Source organism: Taudactylus pleione, unplaced genomic scaffold, assembly GCF_031769625.1.
Source record: "Taudactylus pleione unplaced genomic scaffold, aTauple2 ptg001288l, whole genome shotgun sequence".
Taxonomy (NCBI): domain Eukaryota; kingdom Metazoa; phylum Chordata; class Amphibia; order Anura; family Myobatrachidae; genus Taudactylus; species Taudactylus pleione.
Window position 1 is genome coordinate 1,995,746 of NW_028285688.1, and position 21,007 is coordinate 2,016,752.

Consider the following 21,007-nt stretch of genomic DNA (forward strand, 5'->3'; position numbering starts at 1 on the left):
GATCGCGCCCCCCTTCTGCTTAGCACCAGGCTGGGGGACGTACAGCGCCCCCCCTCCCCAGCGCGCAGCTTAGTGGCGCTGAAAAAAAATCATCATTGTTTTTTTCAAGGGGGCGTGGCCACGCCTCCCACGATTAGGCCACGCCCCCCATTACCCAGGGCCCGGACAGGCTCTCAACGGCCCTGCAGTTGGGAGCTGGTTGGCTGGGACTTTACCTCCTTTCAAAGCTTAGTAAATAGGCCCCATGTAAGATGGACTCACATACCATTTTGATGTGCTCAGTTGTGATGTTCATGGAGAGTGGTCAGCGGGAAGCAGGGAGCTGCTGGATTATTTATGCAGGCAGAACACAGTGGATGGCCAGGTCTCACGCCCTCTTTCAAAGTGCCCGATCTCTACTGTGATGCTCGTGGAGAATGGTCAGTGGGGAGCAGGGTGTTGCTGGATGTATTATGCAGGTGGGACAGTGGATGGCCTTTTCAAAGGGCCCAATCTGTACCTGTAGAGAACAGCCAGCGGGGAGTAGGGTGCTGCTGGATGTATTAAGGCTATACACGCGGTCATCGATGAGCCTGCTGGCAGTGACTGTCATGCACTGCCTCCGCACCACGTATGACATCCTATGCGTGGCTTGTGCGCCGTGAGTTCAGTGCCATCAGGCAAGCCACTGCCGGGCTGCCATAAGGAGAACTACCCGGATTGTGGCCATGAGCCACCGGTAGCTCGTGAGCGATGGATTGGCGAAAGTGATTCTACAGAGACTCTTGCTTCTGCTGGTGGCACAGAAAAATTAGCTTTTCTTGCAGCTGCTGCAATCTTCTATATGCAGTTGCTGAATGGTGAAAATGTCCTGAAATTTTTCTGGCCACAGACAGCATCTCCTGCATGCCCCTGTCATTTGAAAAAAAATTCTGCTCCACCAAATTGATTGTGTGAGCAAAACATGGGACATGTTCAAATTCATCCAGCTGTAATGCTCTCACAATATTTGTGGCTTTAACAGAAATCAAAAAGCCAGAGGAGAGTCCAAGCTGGGTAAGCCATTTTGCAATGACATCCCTGAATTTTTCTAAGAGGTTGACACCGTTATGCCTCTTAGTGAAGTCGGTGATACAGAGAGGAGCCTGCCTAGGAATGAGCTGACATTTTTTTTTGCTACCTACTGCTGCTGCTGCTGAGGGCAATACACCCACCCAGTGGGCTGTCAAAGTTATGTAATTTTTTGTTTGCCCCTATCACTTAACCACATATCTGTGGCTACGTGGACAATGGGTACAATGGCATTTTGTAGGCAAATAATTACTTCTTTTTTTTTAACGTCCGGTACAGACTAGGAATTGCTTTTCTAGTAAAATAGAATCAAGATGGAATTTGGTAGCGGGGACACAGGACCTCAATTAACTGTCTAAAACCTGATGCATTAATGGTGGATATTGGAATCAGATCTAATACTAGCATAGCCATCATGGTGTCAGTGATCTTGTCACAACCCTGGCTAGTTTTTACCTTTTGCCATGAGACTTACCTCTGCCAGCTGCTTTGTGGATCTGTGTGTGCAATTCGCCTGGGAGATCTGCTCTAAATCATACTGGCTGTAACACTTATGTGTGTGCATTTGGACTGTGCTCTCCTCTCCCCTCCCCATTGATTATTCACCTGGATCCTTTCCTGTCTGTGAACACTGCTAGTCTTGATTGGAATTGCAGGTGTAGTGCTGACTCTCAGTGCTGCAGATGTTTGCTCTCTCTGCATGTTGTGCCCTCCACCACTCAGAATGCTACTGCCAGACCACCTGACTGTATCCACCAATTCCTGTGAGACCCATGGTATAAACATCCTCCTCTGATAGCATTCAGGGCCTGAACATCTCGTTACCTCCCATGGTGTATAAAGTGTGCTATTTCTGTCTCTCTGTGTACAAGTGTATCCCAGGCTCCTGCTGGCGGTATCCCCTGGTGCATCTGGAAAACTTGCTGGTTTTCAGACCAGTCATCCTGCTAACAACAATACCTGGCATACCCAGAAATCCTTCTAACAGCAATACTTGGCATATCCAGAAATCCTGCTAACAGCAAGCCTTCCTGCCGGTCCCAGTCCGGTTCCTCCAAGTTATCTACTGGTTCTCAGTCCAATTCAGCAAGTCTACCTACTGGTACCCCGTCCAGCTCAGCAAACCTGTTTTTTTAAACTATTACTAGTAGTCTTCTTGGTCCACTTCTGGGTTGAAGATCCACCTCCAGCAACAGCAGGCCTAGCGCTCAAGGCTTATTTTGAGGAACCCTGGATAGAGGAGGACCTAGGTAGCCTTAGCAAATTGGATGCAGGATTAGCTCAGATCATTAGTGAAGATATTGATGATGAAGGTGTTGGATCTAGCTTTTTAACAAAAGTTTCTGATTTTGACAAACTTTTCATGAAGGCACTGCAAATGATGTAACAGGGTGGAGGTTTCTAGATGGTTAAGGTTCCTACCAATACTTACTGTGGCTTTACAAATGCTACAGATGGCAAGACAATTGTTGACAGGATTTGGGTAGAAATAATTCCACACATAAGAGGTGAATTTTTTCATCTTATGCCCAGGCATGACAATGGCCTTTTGCTTATCATGGGCAAGAACTGCTCCCACTGATGCCTCACTTACACAAACAACATCATCATCTTCAACATCCTCATTAGTGCTGGCATCAGCTACACAAATATCCCCCTCATCCTGTTGCACTTCCATAGTAGCATCCTCAATTTATACGTCAGCATCTTTACTTGTATTGCTCATCCACACATTGGCAGAGGGTGCATATATAGTGGAAGGAGTCTTCTCTATGAGTACAGTATCATTAAGGTCAGGCTCACACAGTACTCGGTGACACACTTAGACTCTCCTCAGGGATTTGTGATGTTTCTGAACACATAGTTTGTTCTACTGCCTTAGTGGGGTTTTTTTAGCACTGACATTCCAGTTTCAATTTTTTTTGACACCTCATCTAGACTCAAAGTGATATGGTATTGCATGATCATGTGAGGCAGAAGAAGATGCATGACTGATAGCAGTTGCAGAACCACCACTCAGAAATAAAGGACAAGGCCTGAGCCTTTCCTTGTCACTGCATGTGGTGTATGGCATATTGGCAATTTTATGTTGTTCTGCAGGAAACTTTCCCTTTATTAGAGGTATTTTTTTCTTTAACAATGTAAAATATTAATTTGAGTTCAGATGCCTTGACTTAAACCCTCTATGCCCTTGAGCATCGGCTTTAGTGGATGACGTTGAAGGACTAGTATTGTCATGACCGGTGGCAGCAGCTGCAGCACTAGTATTTGGTTGCTGCTCCTGCTCTTCTCTTGACTGATCGTCATGATCCACATTGATGAACACAAAACAACAACAGCTTTTTTTGTCACTAATGACAACTCTCACTACAGCACACACCAGTTGTGCAAAAAACTATTTTTATTTTTGGTCACTAATGACAACTCACACCCTGAAGTCGCAGCACTTATATTTATGTGAACGCATTTGGGTACAGCTAGACAAAGACAAAAAACAGTGGTTAATGCTGCCATATATGGAGCTCTGGGCTGCAATGTAATTAATGCATGATGTAATGATCAGCAGCACCAGTGCAACACACTTAGGGGCTGATTCAGTAACGATCGCGAATTTGCATGGAACGCAGCTGTGAAAATATGCAATGCTTTCCAAAGCTCAGCCACCATACTGCTTTCTCATATTCGTCCAATGTCGCACCTCTGCTTAAACAGCATTACCATCAACACACATCAGGCAGTCACGCAGCATTTACAACAGGTCTGACCAGCCACAGACAGTGCAAGTTTACCCACACGCAGAGAGCTCTCAAGCTGCCTATGGAATCTAAGAGGCTAATTTATGCACGCCCAGGAAACGGCATTCAAATGGACAGACACACCTGCGTTCTTCCGTCCACCCTCCCGTCACCACCCCCAAACGCTGACAGCCTGTCACTCACTTTGTGATGGATTCCTCCGTGTGTCCGTAGTCTCAGTGCAATCGCTGCACAGGCACAGTACGGCTTAAACGGATGCACAATAATAAACAATTGGTGAATGTACATCCATAATCGCACTTGCGTACGCTACTGAATCAGGCCCTTAGACAATAGATGTCCCATCCCAAAAATGAATGAGTTACCTCTGACGAAGCTGCGATTGACAGAGAAACGAGTTTGGCGGACCCTATATTCCCCGGATTACCATACCAGATTGACCTGGTTCATCAAATAACAGCAAAGAATTCCGTTCTGGTCCTATTGAGCCATACCTCCCCAATCCTTTCAGGAGTACAGGTACACCCCAAGCGGGACAGCACAGAGCTGCAAGAATACCTCAATTCTCCTGTTGAATTCCCATCACCCCCTTTTATGGGACTGCACAGAGCTGCAGGAATTATTTAATCCGCATGAACATCTCTACTGGATGGTATGGACACTTACTTTTGGACACGGTAACACATTCATTTTCCTACCTGCAGGTTAGGTTTGATTTTTGAACCAGTGACTTGTACACTTTACATCGGGACGCTCGCATTATATTTTTATTTTTTTTACTATAATACACCTTTTATTTGTTCACCAATTTTATGGATATATAATTCTATATAATATGTATCAATACATTTTTGCTTTAGGACCCATTCTGTGCAGTGGTTTTATACACTTACAATATCTTTGCGCTGTTCCTATTTTTGCATGCAGCTGTAAGGATTACTGTATACTGGTCCTGAGTCAGCTAGGATCGCAGTTGCTAATATGCACGCAATCAGCCGATCGTTGCGTTCTGCACATGTGTATGCATCGCGGTGCGCAAACGAGCCATTAGAATCGGGACTACGATCGCAGAGGCTACGCAGACCCCTCGCAGAGTGATTGATAGGAAGCACCGTTTGTGGATGATGACAAGGGGGTGGTCGGGGAAACGCAGGCATGCCAGTGCGTTTGCACACCGTTTCAGGGGTGTGCATAAATTAGCCACTGCGATGCCATACGCAGTGTTGCACTGGTGCTGCTGATCATTACAGCATGCATTCATTACATTGCAGCCCAGAGTGCCATATACGGCAGCATTAACCACTGTTTTTTTTTTCTTTGTCTAGCTGTACCCAACTGCGTTCACATAAATATAAGTGCTGCGACTTCAGGGTGTGACCAAAAATAAAATATATATATTTTTTTGTACAACTGGTGTGTGCTGTAGTGAGAGTTGTTATTAGTGACAAAAAAAAGTTGTTTCCGGGATTCTGAGCAGCGGCAATGTGTGCTCCAGAATATTCACTACATTCCCCTCCCACAGTCCAAAACCTACTATACTGTATATTAGTGTGTTTGTGGGGTGGGAAATGTAGACCGTACGATCCCCAGGGCTTAAGCACGTCTTGCTGTAAGGGAAAGACAGCTTGCTAAAAGGTGTAGTCCTTATGATAATGGTCTTATCATCTCTCTACTGCTACTGCCCTTACATAAACATTATGAGATCTAAGAATAATGTTACAAATGAAATACAATAAAATAAGTATAAAATAAAATCAATAATGAAACGTAATGAAAATAAACCACTAATATTACCAATGATATTTTTTTATTTGGTAAGATGTTATTTGATAAGTGGCCGATGGTGTTATTGGACAATGCAACAAGGTGACGGCCTCGGCCCAAGCGGATCTTTTCATCACCTTCTATGGGCACATTCCAGATGGATGACAGAACGTGCGCTACAACCAGCTGTAGTCTTGATCTAAAGGGAATTCAATGAAAGTTTCAGATCATCAATTCATAGGAAGAATTAAACATTTATGTTTTAACAATAGTGAGAATACTCTAAGTATAACAGCAATGACAGAGAAATTGTAACCAGAATACAATTCCCCAAATAATTCTAATGAAAAGTATATAATGACAAAGTGTAATGACAAAGTGTAAGCAATCATAGTTTTAGTTATGTAAAAATAAAAAAGTAATTTTTATCCCAATTTTTAATTTGTAATCCAATGGGATTGTGTTATACAGTACATGGAATCCACAGGTAAATATTTTTAGTTTGTCATCCAATGGGATCTTCTTAATTTTAAAGCAAATACATTTTAAATATTTTTATCTACAGGAAAATCTTTTTAATTGGTAGTCACATTGATTTTTTTCTTCTTGTAATTTATAGGAACTCTTCCTAATGTGTAATCCTCAAGAAATAACAAAAAAAAAAATACTATGAGGCGCCATTCCTGTCAATTAATTTCCTATTGATTTCAATAGAGTATCTATGTGTAGCACACAACTCCATTGTAACAAATGGGCCACTGGAATGTCCATTGACAGGAATGGGAAAAATACAGCACAATGTTGGTATAACCAATAGCATATACAGATGCAGGATCAAAGGGTCTCTACCCAGCCTCTTGTCTTATTATCCCGTCCCACCCCCACTGATGAACCTGAATAAAGTGTAGATGATAAATTAATAACCCATCTTTGAAGCCTGTTTAATGCACATACTATTAAATTGGAATCTACTATACATGAGCTATCAGATTATGGGACTGTTTTATACAACACATACTAGTACCTAATTGAGTATCTGATTTATATGCCAGCCATCAGATTGGGGTCTTCTTAGTATACTAAACACCAGATTGGGTTCTGCTTAGTATACTGGTCACCAGATTGGGCTCTGCTTAGTATACTTTCCAGCAGATTGGGGTCTTCTTAGTATATTGGCCACCAGATTGGGGTCTGCTTAGTATACTAACCACCAGATTGGGTTCTGCTTAGTATACTGGTCACCAGATTGGGGTCTTCTTAGTATACTGGCCACCAGATTGGGGTCTGCTTAGTATACTGGCCACCAGATTGGGCTCTGCTTAGTATACTTTCCACCAGATTGGGGTCTTCTTAGTATATTGGCCACCAGATTGGGGTCTGTTTAGTATACTGGTCACTAGATTGGGGTCTTCTTAGCATACTGGCCACCAGATTGGGGTCTGCTTAGTATACTGGCCACCTAATTGGGGTCTACTTAGTATACTGGCCACCAGATTGGAGTCTGCTTAGTATACTGGCCACCAGATTGGGGTCTGCTTAGTATACTGGCCACCAGATTGGGGTCTGCTTAGTATACTGGCCACCAGATTGGATTCCTTATACATGCAGATCATCTCCACCTTGGGGTATTTTATTTGGACACAGGATTTTTATTTCCTAAATTGAGAATAAGTGAGCTCATCACTACATCTGGAGGTTCTCCGAAGTATTTGAGACACTATCCCTAATAGATCTCGCTGTATAAAACTGTCTTTTAAACCCCATGGAGCGGCTAAGTGTGGATATGGTGTATTCATCTACATACTATATACCTATACCTGTTTGTACTTTAGAATTGTTATTGATATACTAAGATATATATATTTATTTATTTTTATTTTTTTGTAATACACATGCTAATATAGTTACAGTTATGGAGAAATTAAGATCCGCAATATATTTGTGACTGAGAATTTTTAAATGAAGGTATAGTACTGACCAGAATGGTCTCTTTTTAGTATAGTAGCCAAAAGGAAGGAGGGCCCTGCTAGAGAGAGCTTACATTCAAAAGGGAAAAGATTAAAATAGTGGCACAAGGGGGTGACATGAAGAGGGTTTGGGGAGGAGGTGGGAAGGGTAACTACTCTCATATCCTCAAGGGCAGTATTAATTAAATAGAAATAGAGCATATGACTTCCGGTGGGCGGACCAAACAACCTGGCCGCACTTTTAATGGGCTCCCAAGCCGGCTCCATATAGCCGAGACATAGCGCCGCCGGAGAGACTCACTGCCTCACCTAAAGCCACCCTGAGGTCTCTGGGATAACGCGGGTAAGAGCGGCGCATGCCCCGGCCCCCCGCACTGCCCCACAACACCGGAGTACAGCCGCATTGGAAAAGCGGCACTGCCCGCGGCCGCCATCTTGGATCGCGGCCGGGCATAATTTCTCCCCTCCACACTTTCAGCAACAGCCACCGGAGCTATCATTGGACCCATAGGAACAAGCGGGACGCCTGGACACCGTTTCAGGGACGCCCCTCAGTTACAAGATCCCCGCTGGCCACACATCACCCGCGGCCGCCATTTCTTGAGACCTGACTAAGCTACTGCAGCAAGCGCTTACCTCCTTTCACAATCCTCTCTGTTTGCTGCTCACACCAGGGAGCAGGGTGGTGTAGCTGGGTCCTCATACTGTGATCTTGTCCTGTCTGGTCCAAGGATAGTGCTCACAAGCCATACTATAAGTTTTAATTTACAGACCCAGTGTCATATATATCCTGAACACCTGGGGCTCCCCCTAGTGGCTCCTGATTAAATCGCACATCACATCCCTATACCATGGAGAAGTTTGTGGCCAGACCACAGCGTGCACCTAAAGGTCAAACTACTAAAGGGAAAGACAAAAATGTAGCTCCATCATCATCCCCTGACTCTCCTACTTCACCTCCAGCTGACAATATTCTGGACGGAACCTCTAAATTGACTCAATTTAGTACCGCCTCAATAGCTAAAGCCCAAGAAATATCTGAGCTTCTTTCTCCCTTGCTTGACAAAAAACTGTCCGGCCTCAAAGAAGCTATAGAATCAGCAGTTTCGCAACTTAAGGAACATGGTCGACGCTTTACGGAAGCAGAACAACGTATCTCCAATGTTGAAGATGAGCTAACAGAGGCACAAAGCGTAATACGTACACAGGAATCAGCGATCTCTGCTATGCAGGAAAAATTGGAAGACTTAGAGAATAGGAATCGCCGCAACAATTTAAGGTTAATAGGCCTACCGGAATCTGTTAAGCAAAGAGATCTCATGGATTTCGTCTCTAAATGGTTACCCTCTGAGCTCAATTGCTCGGCTTCTTCCAATACCCTCATCATAGAACGAGTTCACCGCATAGGCCCTGACCGTGCTTCTGACCAGAGAAGACCTAGGCCTGTCATAATGAAAATGTTGAACTACCTAGACAAAACTCGCATACTGGACGCCTACCGCAAATCAGAAGGCCTCACCTATCAGGGACACAAATTGTTGTTGTTTCAGGACTTCTCGTATCAAGTAGCAATGAAAAGAAGGGAATACTCCACTATTTGTAAAGCATTATTTGATCTGGGACTGAGATTTGCATTAATGTACCCTGCGAAGCTGAAAGTCCTACATAACGGCAAACAACACTTTTTCGATTCTCCATCGTCTGCAAAGACTTTCCTGGACTCTCTAACTGACCAAATCACTCCTCAAAATGATATCGTGACTTAAGAAGATACATTTAATTGTACAAATCCGTCTCCTATCGCAAACATGGAGAGTTTGTTATTGGAAATATATATCTTATGCTTGTTTTCAAGATTTCTGGTTATTTTGACAACTGCTAAACGTCAACGGCAGAATTGTCAAGATAATCTCTGGTTTGTTGTTTTCTCCCCTTCCTTTTACACATTTACCATTCCTCCTCTTTTATATCCCCTTTTTTATTTTCTTTTATTTCTTTTTTTCAATTATCGATACTTTTATACCTCACTGGGTTTAAATAGGCCCGTAGAGCCTTATTTTTTGGTTCTTAAAATTTTCAAAAATTGTAAGACTGCATTATGTTTGTTATATTCCATACATTATGGCAGGTCATGTTTTTGTTTTTGTTTTTGTTTTTGTGTTATGTGTATTTTTGTAATGGCACTTTCAAGGTTTTACTGCAGGCGCTCTCTGCATGCTGGGACTGAGAGCGTGATGGTCTATTTACGATGGTTCATTTTTTTGATCTACAGAACAGGTATAGGATAATACAATGTCTCACTCTATTGCTGATCTCACTAAAACACAAAAAAACATAAGATTTTTAACTTGGAACGTAGAGGGTTTAAACACCCCGATTAAACGGCGTAAAATACTACAACAACTTAAAAAATTTAAACCTGACATAGCAGTGCTACAGGAGACCCATTGGAGACAGGGTGACCCTAATACTCTTAGAGACTCATGGATAAAAGATTATACAGCTGCATCTTTCACATCTAAAAAAAGAGGGGTGCTGGTGATTTTCCATAAATCTTTAAAATACACAGTTGTAGACTCGATCCTGGACACCGAGGGCAGATTTCTTTTTCTTAAACTGAATTTAGAAGGTGAATTAATCACGCTTGTCACTTTGTACGCTCCCACAGGTCACAACAATGCATTCTTCTCCGATCTCTACGCCCGACTCCAGAATTGGGCAGAAGGCGCCCTCGTCATAGGAGGAGACTTCAACACTACTCTTTCTCCTAGTCTGGACAGAACGGGAGCACCCGGTGAGTGGCGGGGCAGCACATCTCCAACGCTACAACTACTAATTGAATCCCTCGCCCTAGTAGACCCATGGAGACACCTCCACCCCTTAGCACGTGATTACACGTTTTACTCCCACCCCCACCACTCCTCAGCTAGATTGGACTTCTGGCTGGTCTCAAGCTCATTAATTAATAGGATTCAAACATCTCATATAGAAAACATAATCATCTCCGATCATGCGCCTACATGGTTCACGTTACAACTATCTACCCCCAAAACATCTTCCTTCAATTGGAGATTCCCCTCATACTTATTCACTTCTCCAGACTTCAAAAAATACTTAGAACAACAATTTCTTAATTATAATAATGATAATGCTTCTCATATTGGCGACATATCATTGTTCTGGGCCGCATCTAAACCAGTAGTGAGAGGGCATATTATGGGATATGTTTCCCATAAACGCCGTAAACTTAACACACGTTTCACGGAATTGAGTAACGCCCTATCACAATCGTATGCCATTATGCTGCAAAATAACAACACAGAGACACGGCGGAATTATTTGAATAACAAAAATTTATATGACACATTGTGCACTGAAAGAGCCCAATATTATCTAGATTTCCAGAAACATCGCTATTTCCGTTGGGGAAATAAAGCGGGCAAACTGCTAGCTAATATAGTGAGAAGTCAGAAAACATCCTCTCCCATTCTTTCTCTTAAAGGTCCCCTAGGATCATTACATACCAACGAGGACATTGCGGCCTCTTTCTTACAATATTACACAGACTTATACTCCGCACAGGATGATAACCCTGTTCTGGGGATGAACTTTTTGAAAGAGGCTAATCTACCTTCCCTCTCTGAAGAGGCCCGCGACTCCCTAACAACTCCTGTTTCGGAGTTGGAGGTTGCTCTAACTATCAAGTCCCTGGCCAACGGAAAGACACCCGGCCCAGATGGCCTTAGTGCCGAGTACTACAAAATATTAAATCCACTTGTAACCCCTCATTTAGTTTCCTTATTTAATTCAATATTGAAGGGAACCTCAACACCACCAGACTTTAACCAGGCCCGAATTATCCTTCTCTTGAAACCTGAGAAAGACCCTACGCTGACCCAATCATATAGGCCAATATCTCTGCTCAACCAGGACTTCAAAATCCTCACTGGTATTATCGCTCAACGTTTACAATTAGTATTGCCACATCTCATACACACCGCACAAACTGGGTTTATGAAAGGACGACACTCAGTGATCAACGTCCGACATTTGATTGCAGGATTAACTAAATCTCACCAAATGAGAAATAACCAAACGCTCCTTGTCAGCTGCGACGCTGACAAGGCCTTTGATAGGGTGTCGTGGAACCACCTCCTGCGCATCTTCCAGCTACAACATTTTGGTCCCGAATTTATTACATTATTCAAAACAATATACCACACCCCTATAGCATTCCTAACAGTTAACGGCCTGAATACTCCATCCCTTAGACTACATAGGGGAACCCGACAGGGTTGTCCCCTATCTCCTTTATTATTTAACCTGGCTATAGATCCTCTTATCCGCACCTTTTTGCTATGTCAACAATGGCAGGGAATAAATATCGGAAGTAATACTTTGAAAGTCTCCGCGTATGCGGATGACTTATTACTGTATTTTGAGAACCCACATTCTGCCATACCTAAACTCCTTCATATCCTGAAAAACTTCCATATTATCTCTGGTTTTTTGATAAATTATAACAAAACAGAGGCCTTGGCCCTACACTCGGACGTCACAAAAAACTGGAAAAATTCTTTCCCATTTAAATGGGCCAAAACAACTCTAAAATACCTAGGCCTTAATATCCCGGCACATCCCTCCGCCCTATACTCAGTCAATTTCCCTGCTTTAATACAACGTACACTTTTAGATTTTAAAAAATGGAAACATCTCCCACTCTCATATCTCGGTAGATGTCAATTAATTAAAATGATATCTTTTCCTAGGATTTTATATCTTTTTCAGATGCTCCCCTTGCTTCCTTTAGAATCTGATTTAAAATTGATTAACAAAGCGATCAGCAAGTTCATTTGGGCGAACAAAAAACCCAGGATTTCATTATTCAAACTCAGACAACCACCTGCTTTAGGCGGAATTAATCTCCCTTGCTTAAAATCTTATGCTATTGCGTCAAATTACCGATACGCAATTGACTGGATTAGAGGAACAAATGGATTTGCTGACACGCTAATAGAGCAATCTTTTAGTGTTGAAATGCCATTAGCTAGTTTGCTACACACACGACCCTTGTCCTTTCCACCTCACGTAGTACAAAATCTACTACTACATACTACATGCTTGGCTTGGCGCCGAGCCAGAACTCAAATGAGAGTCCCTCCCAATGTCTCCTTGTTCCTTCCTATCGGCCATAACCCAGGGTTTGATGCTGGTTTTCTAACACAAACTTTCAAAACCTGGAACACACAGGGATTGCGTTACATATATCAATTATTGGATCTCTCCACAATGACTATTTACTCTCATAACCAAATACAGGAAAAATTTCCCTGTATCCAAATCCCTTTATTTATATATTTCCAAATACGTAGTTATGTCAATACTTTACTCCCTAAAATTCCCATTATACCTGGGAAAAATGGTTTGGATGATGTGCTGTCTCGCTGCCTCTCTATGTCATTTTCCACTTCTATGCTATACACCTATATACGCCGGGAAATAAATTTGGAAGTGGAGACGGTGGGATTTGCCAAGTGGCATTCCACATTCCCTAACATACCCCTATCCACCATTTTGAAATCTTTTGTTAGACTCAATAAGCAATTAATTTCGGCTTCATACGCGGAAATGCAATATAAATTATTGCATCGTGCCTATTTCACCCCCAAATTAAGACTCATCACAGGTACTTCCACAGACTCAAATTGTTTTAAATGTGGTCAACCTGATGCAGATCTAATGCATTGTATGTGGCACTGTGCGGAGGTACAGAGGTTCTGGTCCTTGGTACACACCTATATTTCCACCAAGTTGGGAATTGCCTTTGAACTAACACCCGAGTGGGCTATGTGGGATATTGTACCATCATCTGGATCATCCTGTGCCCCTGGAGGTGCCCGTCTATTACTAGCAAAGATTGCAGCAGCTGCAAAAAAAACAATATTATCTCAATGGATATCCACTGACACTTTAACACTCAGTCTTTTACAACCTAGAATTACGCACCTATTTAATATGGATTGGTTAGAACTATCCCTTAATAAAGACAAGGAAGCAGAGAAGTTCTTTAATATTTGGCTCCCATATGTTCACACATTAACACCTCAGGTTAAAGACACGCTTCGAGCTGCAGTTCAACTTACAGCCTGGTATAATGAAGAAACCTTGTCTTCAGGTGAACCACCATTTTAATTCCTGTATTGTTACGTTCCTCATGGATACATTGTATTGCACATCACTGTTGTGGTCTTGTTGATGTCTTGCCATTTTCTGATCAATATGTTATATTGTTTATTGCGGTTTTACAATAAAAATATGTTTTAAAAAAAGAAATAGAGCATATTTTACTACAAGCATAGCTTCATTCTAAAACATTATAATGAAAGACTAGATATATTATATATTATTGGAATATATCAGTTTTTCCAGTTTTATCTGGAGGTTTTTCATGCTTATGTTCACATTTCTTAGTTTTATATATTTAGCTTATCTAATAGACCTGTCCACTGCTGGACACAATAAATGTAAGACTGACAAATATTTTTATTTCATTTACAACTATAATGGACTATGGACCTCATTCAGAGTCGGTCGCAAGCGCTCAGCGCTTGCAACCGGCTCGATGTTTTGGTCCTGCGCTCGTGCAGCGGCCGCACTGCGCGTGCGCAAGCCTTGGAGTGAGAGAGAAACTCTCTCGTTTTGGAGCTCACCTCACTACAAAAGGTGCGGCTGTCGATGTTGATCGTCAGCTCGTCCCGTTTTGTAGGCGGGGTGGGGGGGTGGTTACACAAACGGAGGCATTCCTGACGGAACGCTTGGCGTTTTGTGGGCGGCCGCACTGACATCAGCAGTGATGTCAGTGGGGAGTTTCCTGCTCGATCAGAGCAGGAAGCTCCCTGGGGCTTGCGGTTGCCGAGACCCAACCTTAGGGTCTCGTCGCAAGCCCCGATGGTCGCGATGGTCTTGACCATCGCGACCATCAACCTGGTCGGTTGCGAAGCTGTGGGTGGTAACCCGCAGCTTAGCTAGCGACCAGGAGGCCGGACAAAAAAAAAAGAAGCGACCGCCCTCATTCAGAGAGAGCGATCGCTTCTTGCGACTGCCTCTGAATGAGGGCCAGTGTCTCTGCCAGGTAATTTCCATTACAAGAAATGTATTTTTCCTTTCTCCAAATTGTGTATAAATTATGATACACGAGGAGTAATATGAGATGTAAATGTCAGTGTAATAAGAATTACATTGGTATGTAGGGGTTAGGGTTAGGCACAAGGGGGAGGGTTAGGGTTAGGCACTATGGGGAGGGTTAGGGTTAGCCACTAGGGGGGAGGGCTAGGTTTAGGCACTAGGGGGGAGGCCTAGGTTTACAGTGCTGGGTTGTATATGGGTTGTATAAATGCAAAGTCATAAGGAAAGTGAAACTAGACACAATAATACTGAGAGCACTTACGGTATTGCCAGATGTTTCCTTGGCATTGCCAGATGTTTCCTTGGCATACAGATCACAGGGGGCAATTTATGTCGCAAACCCCTAAAAGAGTAAACAGACACCATATTACTTAAATTACTCCATGAGAACATTATACAACTTAATGAGGCTGATAAACGTCATTGGGACACTGTCCTCCTCATTTTATACTCATCAGTTATTCTATATTTTATAATACAGAAAGATAAATATATTACAATGACATTTAAGTAAAATGTAATATGCTCTATGATAGTTACTGAGATGCAAAGATTAGTATATGAATGGGATCCATAACTAGATATTATGGCAGAGCTGTAACTAGACATTGTGGTGCCCTGTGTGAGAAGGAGCATCAGTGCCCCCCCCCCATGTCATATTTTGATATTACTCTTAGGGCCTGATTCAGAGACGGACGCTCTGAAAGAGCGCTCGCTCTGAATCAGGGAGTTTTTTTTCTTATTTTGGAGCGGCCAGATTGATGGTCGCGATGGTCAAGACCATCGCGACCATCGGGCTTGCAATGAGACCCTTGTGGTAGGGTCTCATGGCCGCAAGCCCCAGAGAGCTTTCGGCTCTAACAGAACCGGAAGCTCTCCCACTGACATCACTGGTGATGTCAGTGGGGCCGCCTCCAAACGGCAAGTGTTCCGTTGGGAACGCTACCCGTTTGGCCGGCCACCCCCCTGGCCCGCCCACCAAACATGGCGAGCTGTCACTCACCATCGACAGCTCGCCCCCTTTGGTGCGAGCCCCGGAGCGACAGAGCACCCATCGCTAGCCGAGTCTCGCGCATGCGCACGACGGAGTCAGCTCCGTCGTGCGCATGCCCAGTGGGTAAACATCGACCCGGTTGCGAGCACTCAGCGCTTGCAACCGGGTCTGAATCAGGCCCTTAGTTTGCAACACTGGAGGGGCCATGGCAAATGTTCCTGTACCAGTCTGGTCCTGGGGCTCTTGTCTGTTAATATTGTTTGTGCCCATTTTGTGTGTTTAAATGCAGGAAGGTATGTACATAGGGTCTGATTCAGCTTGGATCGCAGTTGATAATACGCATGCAATCGGCCGATGGTTGCGTTTTGCGCATGTGTACGCATCACAGTGCGCGTGCCATCTACTGCAATCAGGACTGCTATTGCAGAGGCTACACAGACCCATCACAGAGTGATTAACAGGAAGTGCCATTTGTGGGTGGTGATGGGGGGGGTTGTCGGTGAAATGCAGGCGTGCCAGTGCGTTCGCACGCTGTTTCAGGGGCGTGCATAAATTAGTCACTGCGAAGCCATACGCAGCCTGAGGCCTCATAGGGTGTGTGGCTGTCAGCAATTTCTGGGTAAGGTCAGGGCTTGTACAAGTGTCTGTATGGGTCCGATGGTACTCGTTTGTTCCGATGGTTTCGCTATTCTGCTGAGTATTATGGATGTGCGTATGGTAAAGTGGGCACCTTATGTAGTGCTGAGTATTATGGATGTGTGTATGGTAAAGTGGGCATCCTTATGTAGTGCTGAGTATTATGGATGTGTGTATGGTAAAGTGGGCGTCCTTATGTAGTGCTGAGTATTATGGATGTGCGTATGGTAAAGTGGGCATCCTTATGTAGTGCTGAGTATTATGGATGTGTGTATGGTAAAGTGGGCACCTTATGTAGTGCTGAGTATTATGGATGTGTGTATGGTAAAGTGGGCGTCCTTATGTAGTGCTGAGTATTATGGATGTGCGTATGGTAAAGTGGGCATCTTTATGTAGTGCTGAGTATTATGGACACAATTCCCTAACAGTAGAGGCTGGCAGTAGTGTCCTTACATTATATTCCCCATGGTGTAACGTAATATAGTATAATATATGTGTTCCAGTGAGTCCCTGACTGCTGCATACATACTATACATATTTTATATTAGCCTTACTATAGGTAAAATGGTGTAACTGTCAGTATGAGGACACTGTGATATGTGTAACCTATTTATGCTGTGACTGTGCACTGGAGTCCTGTGTGTCAAAGTGACACTCACACTGGGCCCTTCTATGTAGGATACTGGCGCCGGACCTGTCACGCTGCCTGCCGCTGCTGCCGTCTCCTGCACTCCCATGTCCCAACTTCCAACAAACAGCTTCTCTTGGAACTGTGAGAGCTGAAGAGAGACGTCATGACATCTCTCCCGTCCCTGCAGGTGGGTCAGGAGGCGGAGCAACCTGAGAGTGACAGGCAGGGCTGCAGCTACAGTAATGTAGCCAGGTGCAGTGCTACTAATACATAGCAGTGGGCGCCCAGTGGCATATAGAGATTGCGCCAGGCAGCCGGATCCGTCCACAGGGCATGTTACACCCTAGTTATGACCCTGTATTATGGTATATCAAGAACATTTAAATAGAACTAGCTAAAAATATTTCATAATAATCTATTCTTATTTATAAATAACTATTTTTCATTATGTTCAATTTTTATCCATAATTCCCATTGTAACATATTGTTCATGCGATACCAGCACAAAGTACGTACGTGCATCTCATAAGAACAATGTCCCTGGAACTGAGCCTGTTGTCCTTCCAGTCCGGCCCTACGGAAAATAATACAGAAATGGTACAGTTACTATTATGTCTGGTATATGTTGTGCATCAGTTATTCAATGGATTATAGCTTGTAAGTATAAACCTCTATTTGTTCCTATTGTTCCCAGGTCAGTCGCTTCCTTTGCCTAATCTGCATTACAGTCCTATGTAATATACACCCCTCCATTACAGCATACCCCAAGGCAGACTTTTTTTTTTTTTTTTTTATATTGCACAGCTGTAAAGACCACCATATGCACACACATCCCAGCATGGTAACTTGCGGGGTAACTACAATTTGTATTGCTGTGATAAACTGTGATGCAGATTGTTAATCCACAACTATGATAAACAGACCCCTTAAACTTTTAATTACATGGTACAAGAATACCTGGAGGACGAGTCTCAGCTGAACATTGGTTGCTCTGGCGCCTTCAGGGATCTTGTGGGCCAGACTCAGATGGTGCGCCTTCACCTGCAGGAGGAAGGGTGACAGCAGAGAGTTAGTTACTGGGCACCGGCACACTCAGAGTACACAGGGAGACAGGAGATTATGGATGGGTAACCTACGTGTCCTCACACAGACAGGTAATACCACAGGTGTATCTTTTATGACTGATTGAGCCTGTAGTAGATATTTCTAATATATTTTAATTGGCAGCTGAATTTCTAATAGAATTTCAGTATTTATTTATATAATACTACAATCTATGACTAGATATATTATATATAATTGGAATATACTGTATTTGTTTTACTAGTTTTATCTGGAGGTTTTTCAAGCCTTTGTTCACATTTCTTAGTTTTATATATTTAGCTTATCTTAGTGTCCGTGATTCAATTCAGCGCACTGTTAAGTCGGAGAATGACGGTTCTCGTGACTTTACATGGGTGTTTAATCGCAAGAAATGCCATTCTCCGACTAAAGTGCCGGCCACGAGGCTGTTAGCGCACTTTTGTCGGGTTTCTCCTCGCACCCCCACGAGGGCGCGAGAAGAAATCCTTTAGTTAGGCCAAACATCAGGCTGAATTGATTAGCTCTGATAGCTCCCTCCCGGGGCTATTCATCATCGCTTTGATTTGAACCGCGGCCACTTTCAATTATTTTATTTCATTGACAACATATACGATGTATATGTCAGTGTAATAAGCATTACATTGTATGACAAAGAAATATATAAATACTAGGACATAAAGGAAAAGGTAAGTAACCACAATGACACTGAAAGCACTTACCTCAGGTATTGCCAGGTGTTTTCTTGGCCTAGGGATCACGGGTTCAGGTACTGCCAGGTGTTTTCTTGGCATAGGGACCACGGCCTCGGGTACTGCCAGGTGTTTTTTTTGGCATAGGGACCACGGCCTCAGGTACTGCCAGGTGTTTTTTTGGCATATGGACCACAGGGGGCAAGTTATGCAGCCAAGCCCTAAAAAGAGGAAACAGACACATTTGCACCTAAAGGACTCCATGAAAATATAATAATATCTAAGGTTAGTATAATATAATAATGTACCAATAGCTACCTATTATGGTGTATTATGATTAACATTTATATAGTAATAGCTAAAAAAAGACCATCACAATCTATTCTTATCTGTAAATTAAAGTGATTTTAATTATTTAACATTTCTATTCATAAATCATATTGTTACATATTGTTCATGTGATATCTGCACAAAGTACTTACTCAGAGCGTCTCATAGGACCAGCGTTACTGGAACTGGGCGCTTTGTCCTTATGGTCCTTATGGGCTGGCTCTATGGAAAAGAATATAGAAATAGTACAGTTACTACTTGGTCTGGTATATGTTTTGCTTCAGTTAGTCAATGGATAATAGTTTGGAAGTGTAAACCCCTATTTGTTCCTATTGTTCCTGGATCAGTTGCTTCCTTTGCCTAATCTGTAACTGTAAAGACAGCATATGTACATACCTCCCAACCACCCAGCATGGTAACTTGTGGTGTAACTACAATCTGTATTGCTGTGATAAGTGGTGATGCAGATTGTTAGTGCACAACTATGATAAACCGACTCCTCAATCTTTTCATTATAAGATACAAAATAACCTGGAGGATGAGGGTCTTTCAGCTGCACTTTGTCTTCTCTTGCAGCCTCAGGGATTTTGTGTAGGGCACAAACATGGTTCCTCTCCACCTGCAGGAGGAAGGGTAAATAGTAGAGAGTAAATTACTGGGCACCGGCATACTCAGAGAAAACAGGAGACAAGAGACTATGGATGGGTAACCTACGTGTCCTCACACTGGGGCCTATTCATCAACCGATAAATGGCCTGGTAACCATGCGGAAACGCTAGTTTCCATATATTTAGGCTAATCATCATCAGGGGTCCCAAATGGACAACCTGATATTCAGCAAACTCTGAAAACTAAAAGTTTTTAGAGTTTGCTTCCGAGAACAAGCGCCATCTTTCAGTTTTTGGAGTTTGCTGAATACCAAGGGGGTCCTATCAGACCCCTGATGATGAATGGCCCGGTAATTTAAATATGAAGAAACTAGCGTTTCTGCATGGTTACCGGGCCATGTATCATTTGATGAATAGGTACCTTAAACTTTTAATTACATGGTACAAGAATACCTGGGGGACGAGTCTCAGCTGAACATTGATTTTTCTGGCACCCTCAGGGATCTTATGGGCCAGACTCAGATGGTGCGCCTTCACCTGCAGGAGGAAGGGTGACAGCAGAGAGTTAGTTACTGGGCACCGGCACACTCAGAGTACACAGGGAGACAGGAGATTATGGATGGGTAACCTACGTGTCCTCACACAGACATGTAATACTACAGGTGTAGCTTTTATGACTGATTGAGCCTGTAGTAGATATTTCTAACAAATTTTAATCAGCAGCTGAATTTCTAATAGAATTTCAGTATTTAATTGTATAATACTACAATGGATGACTAGATGTATTACAGTATATATAATTGGAATAAATTAGTTTTACTAGTTTTATCTGGAGGATTTTCATATTTCGCTTATCTTATTGGCAGCAATTCAATTCAGCATGCTGTTAAGTCGGATAATGGCGGTTCTCATGACTTAACATGGGTGTTTACTTGTGAGAACCGGAATTCTCCGACTAAAGTGCCGGCCGCAAGGCTGTTTGCACACTTTATCCAGTTTCTCCTAGCACCCCCAGGAGGGTGCGAGAAGAAATCCTTTAGTCCGGCCAAACATGAGGCTGAATTGATTAGCTCTGATAGCTCCCTCCCAGGGCTATTCATCATCGCTTTGATTTGAATCGTGGCCATGGAATTGTTCACTACAAATTATATTTATTTCATTTACAACATATAAGATGTTAATATCAGTGTAATAAGCATTACATTGTATGACAAAGAGATATATAAATACTAGGACATAAAGGAAAAGGTAAGTAACCACAATGAGACTGAAATCACTTACCTCAGGTATTGCCAGGTGTTTTCTTGGCATAGG

The 21,007-nt window shown here is 43.0% G+C and overlaps 1 protein-coding gene across 1 annotated transcript; it reads right to left on the reverse strand.

Moving 5' to 3' along the window:
- Window positions 1-13,365: 13,365 nt before the first annotated feature.
- On the reverse strand, window positions 13,366-20,793 carry LOC148443382 (uncharacterized). Its single transcript, XM_088462905.1, has 9 exons — window positions 20,626-20,793; window positions 20,147-20,230; window positions 19,617-19,704; window positions 19,238-19,307; window positions 18,786-18,976; window positions 17,941-18,024; window positions 17,500-17,557; window positions 14,985-15,065; window positions 13,366-13,463 (listed from the first exon to the last, which is right to left on the reverse strand). The coding sequence occupies exons 1-5, from the start codon at window positions 20,791-20,793 to the stop codon at window positions 18,829-18,831; spliced, it is 558 nt and encodes a 185-aa protein (XP_088319031.1). The 3' UTR covers window positions 13,366-13,463; window positions 14,985-15,065; window positions 17,500-17,557; window positions 17,941-18,024; window positions 18,786-18,828.
- Window positions 20,794-21,007: the final 214 nt, after the last annotated feature.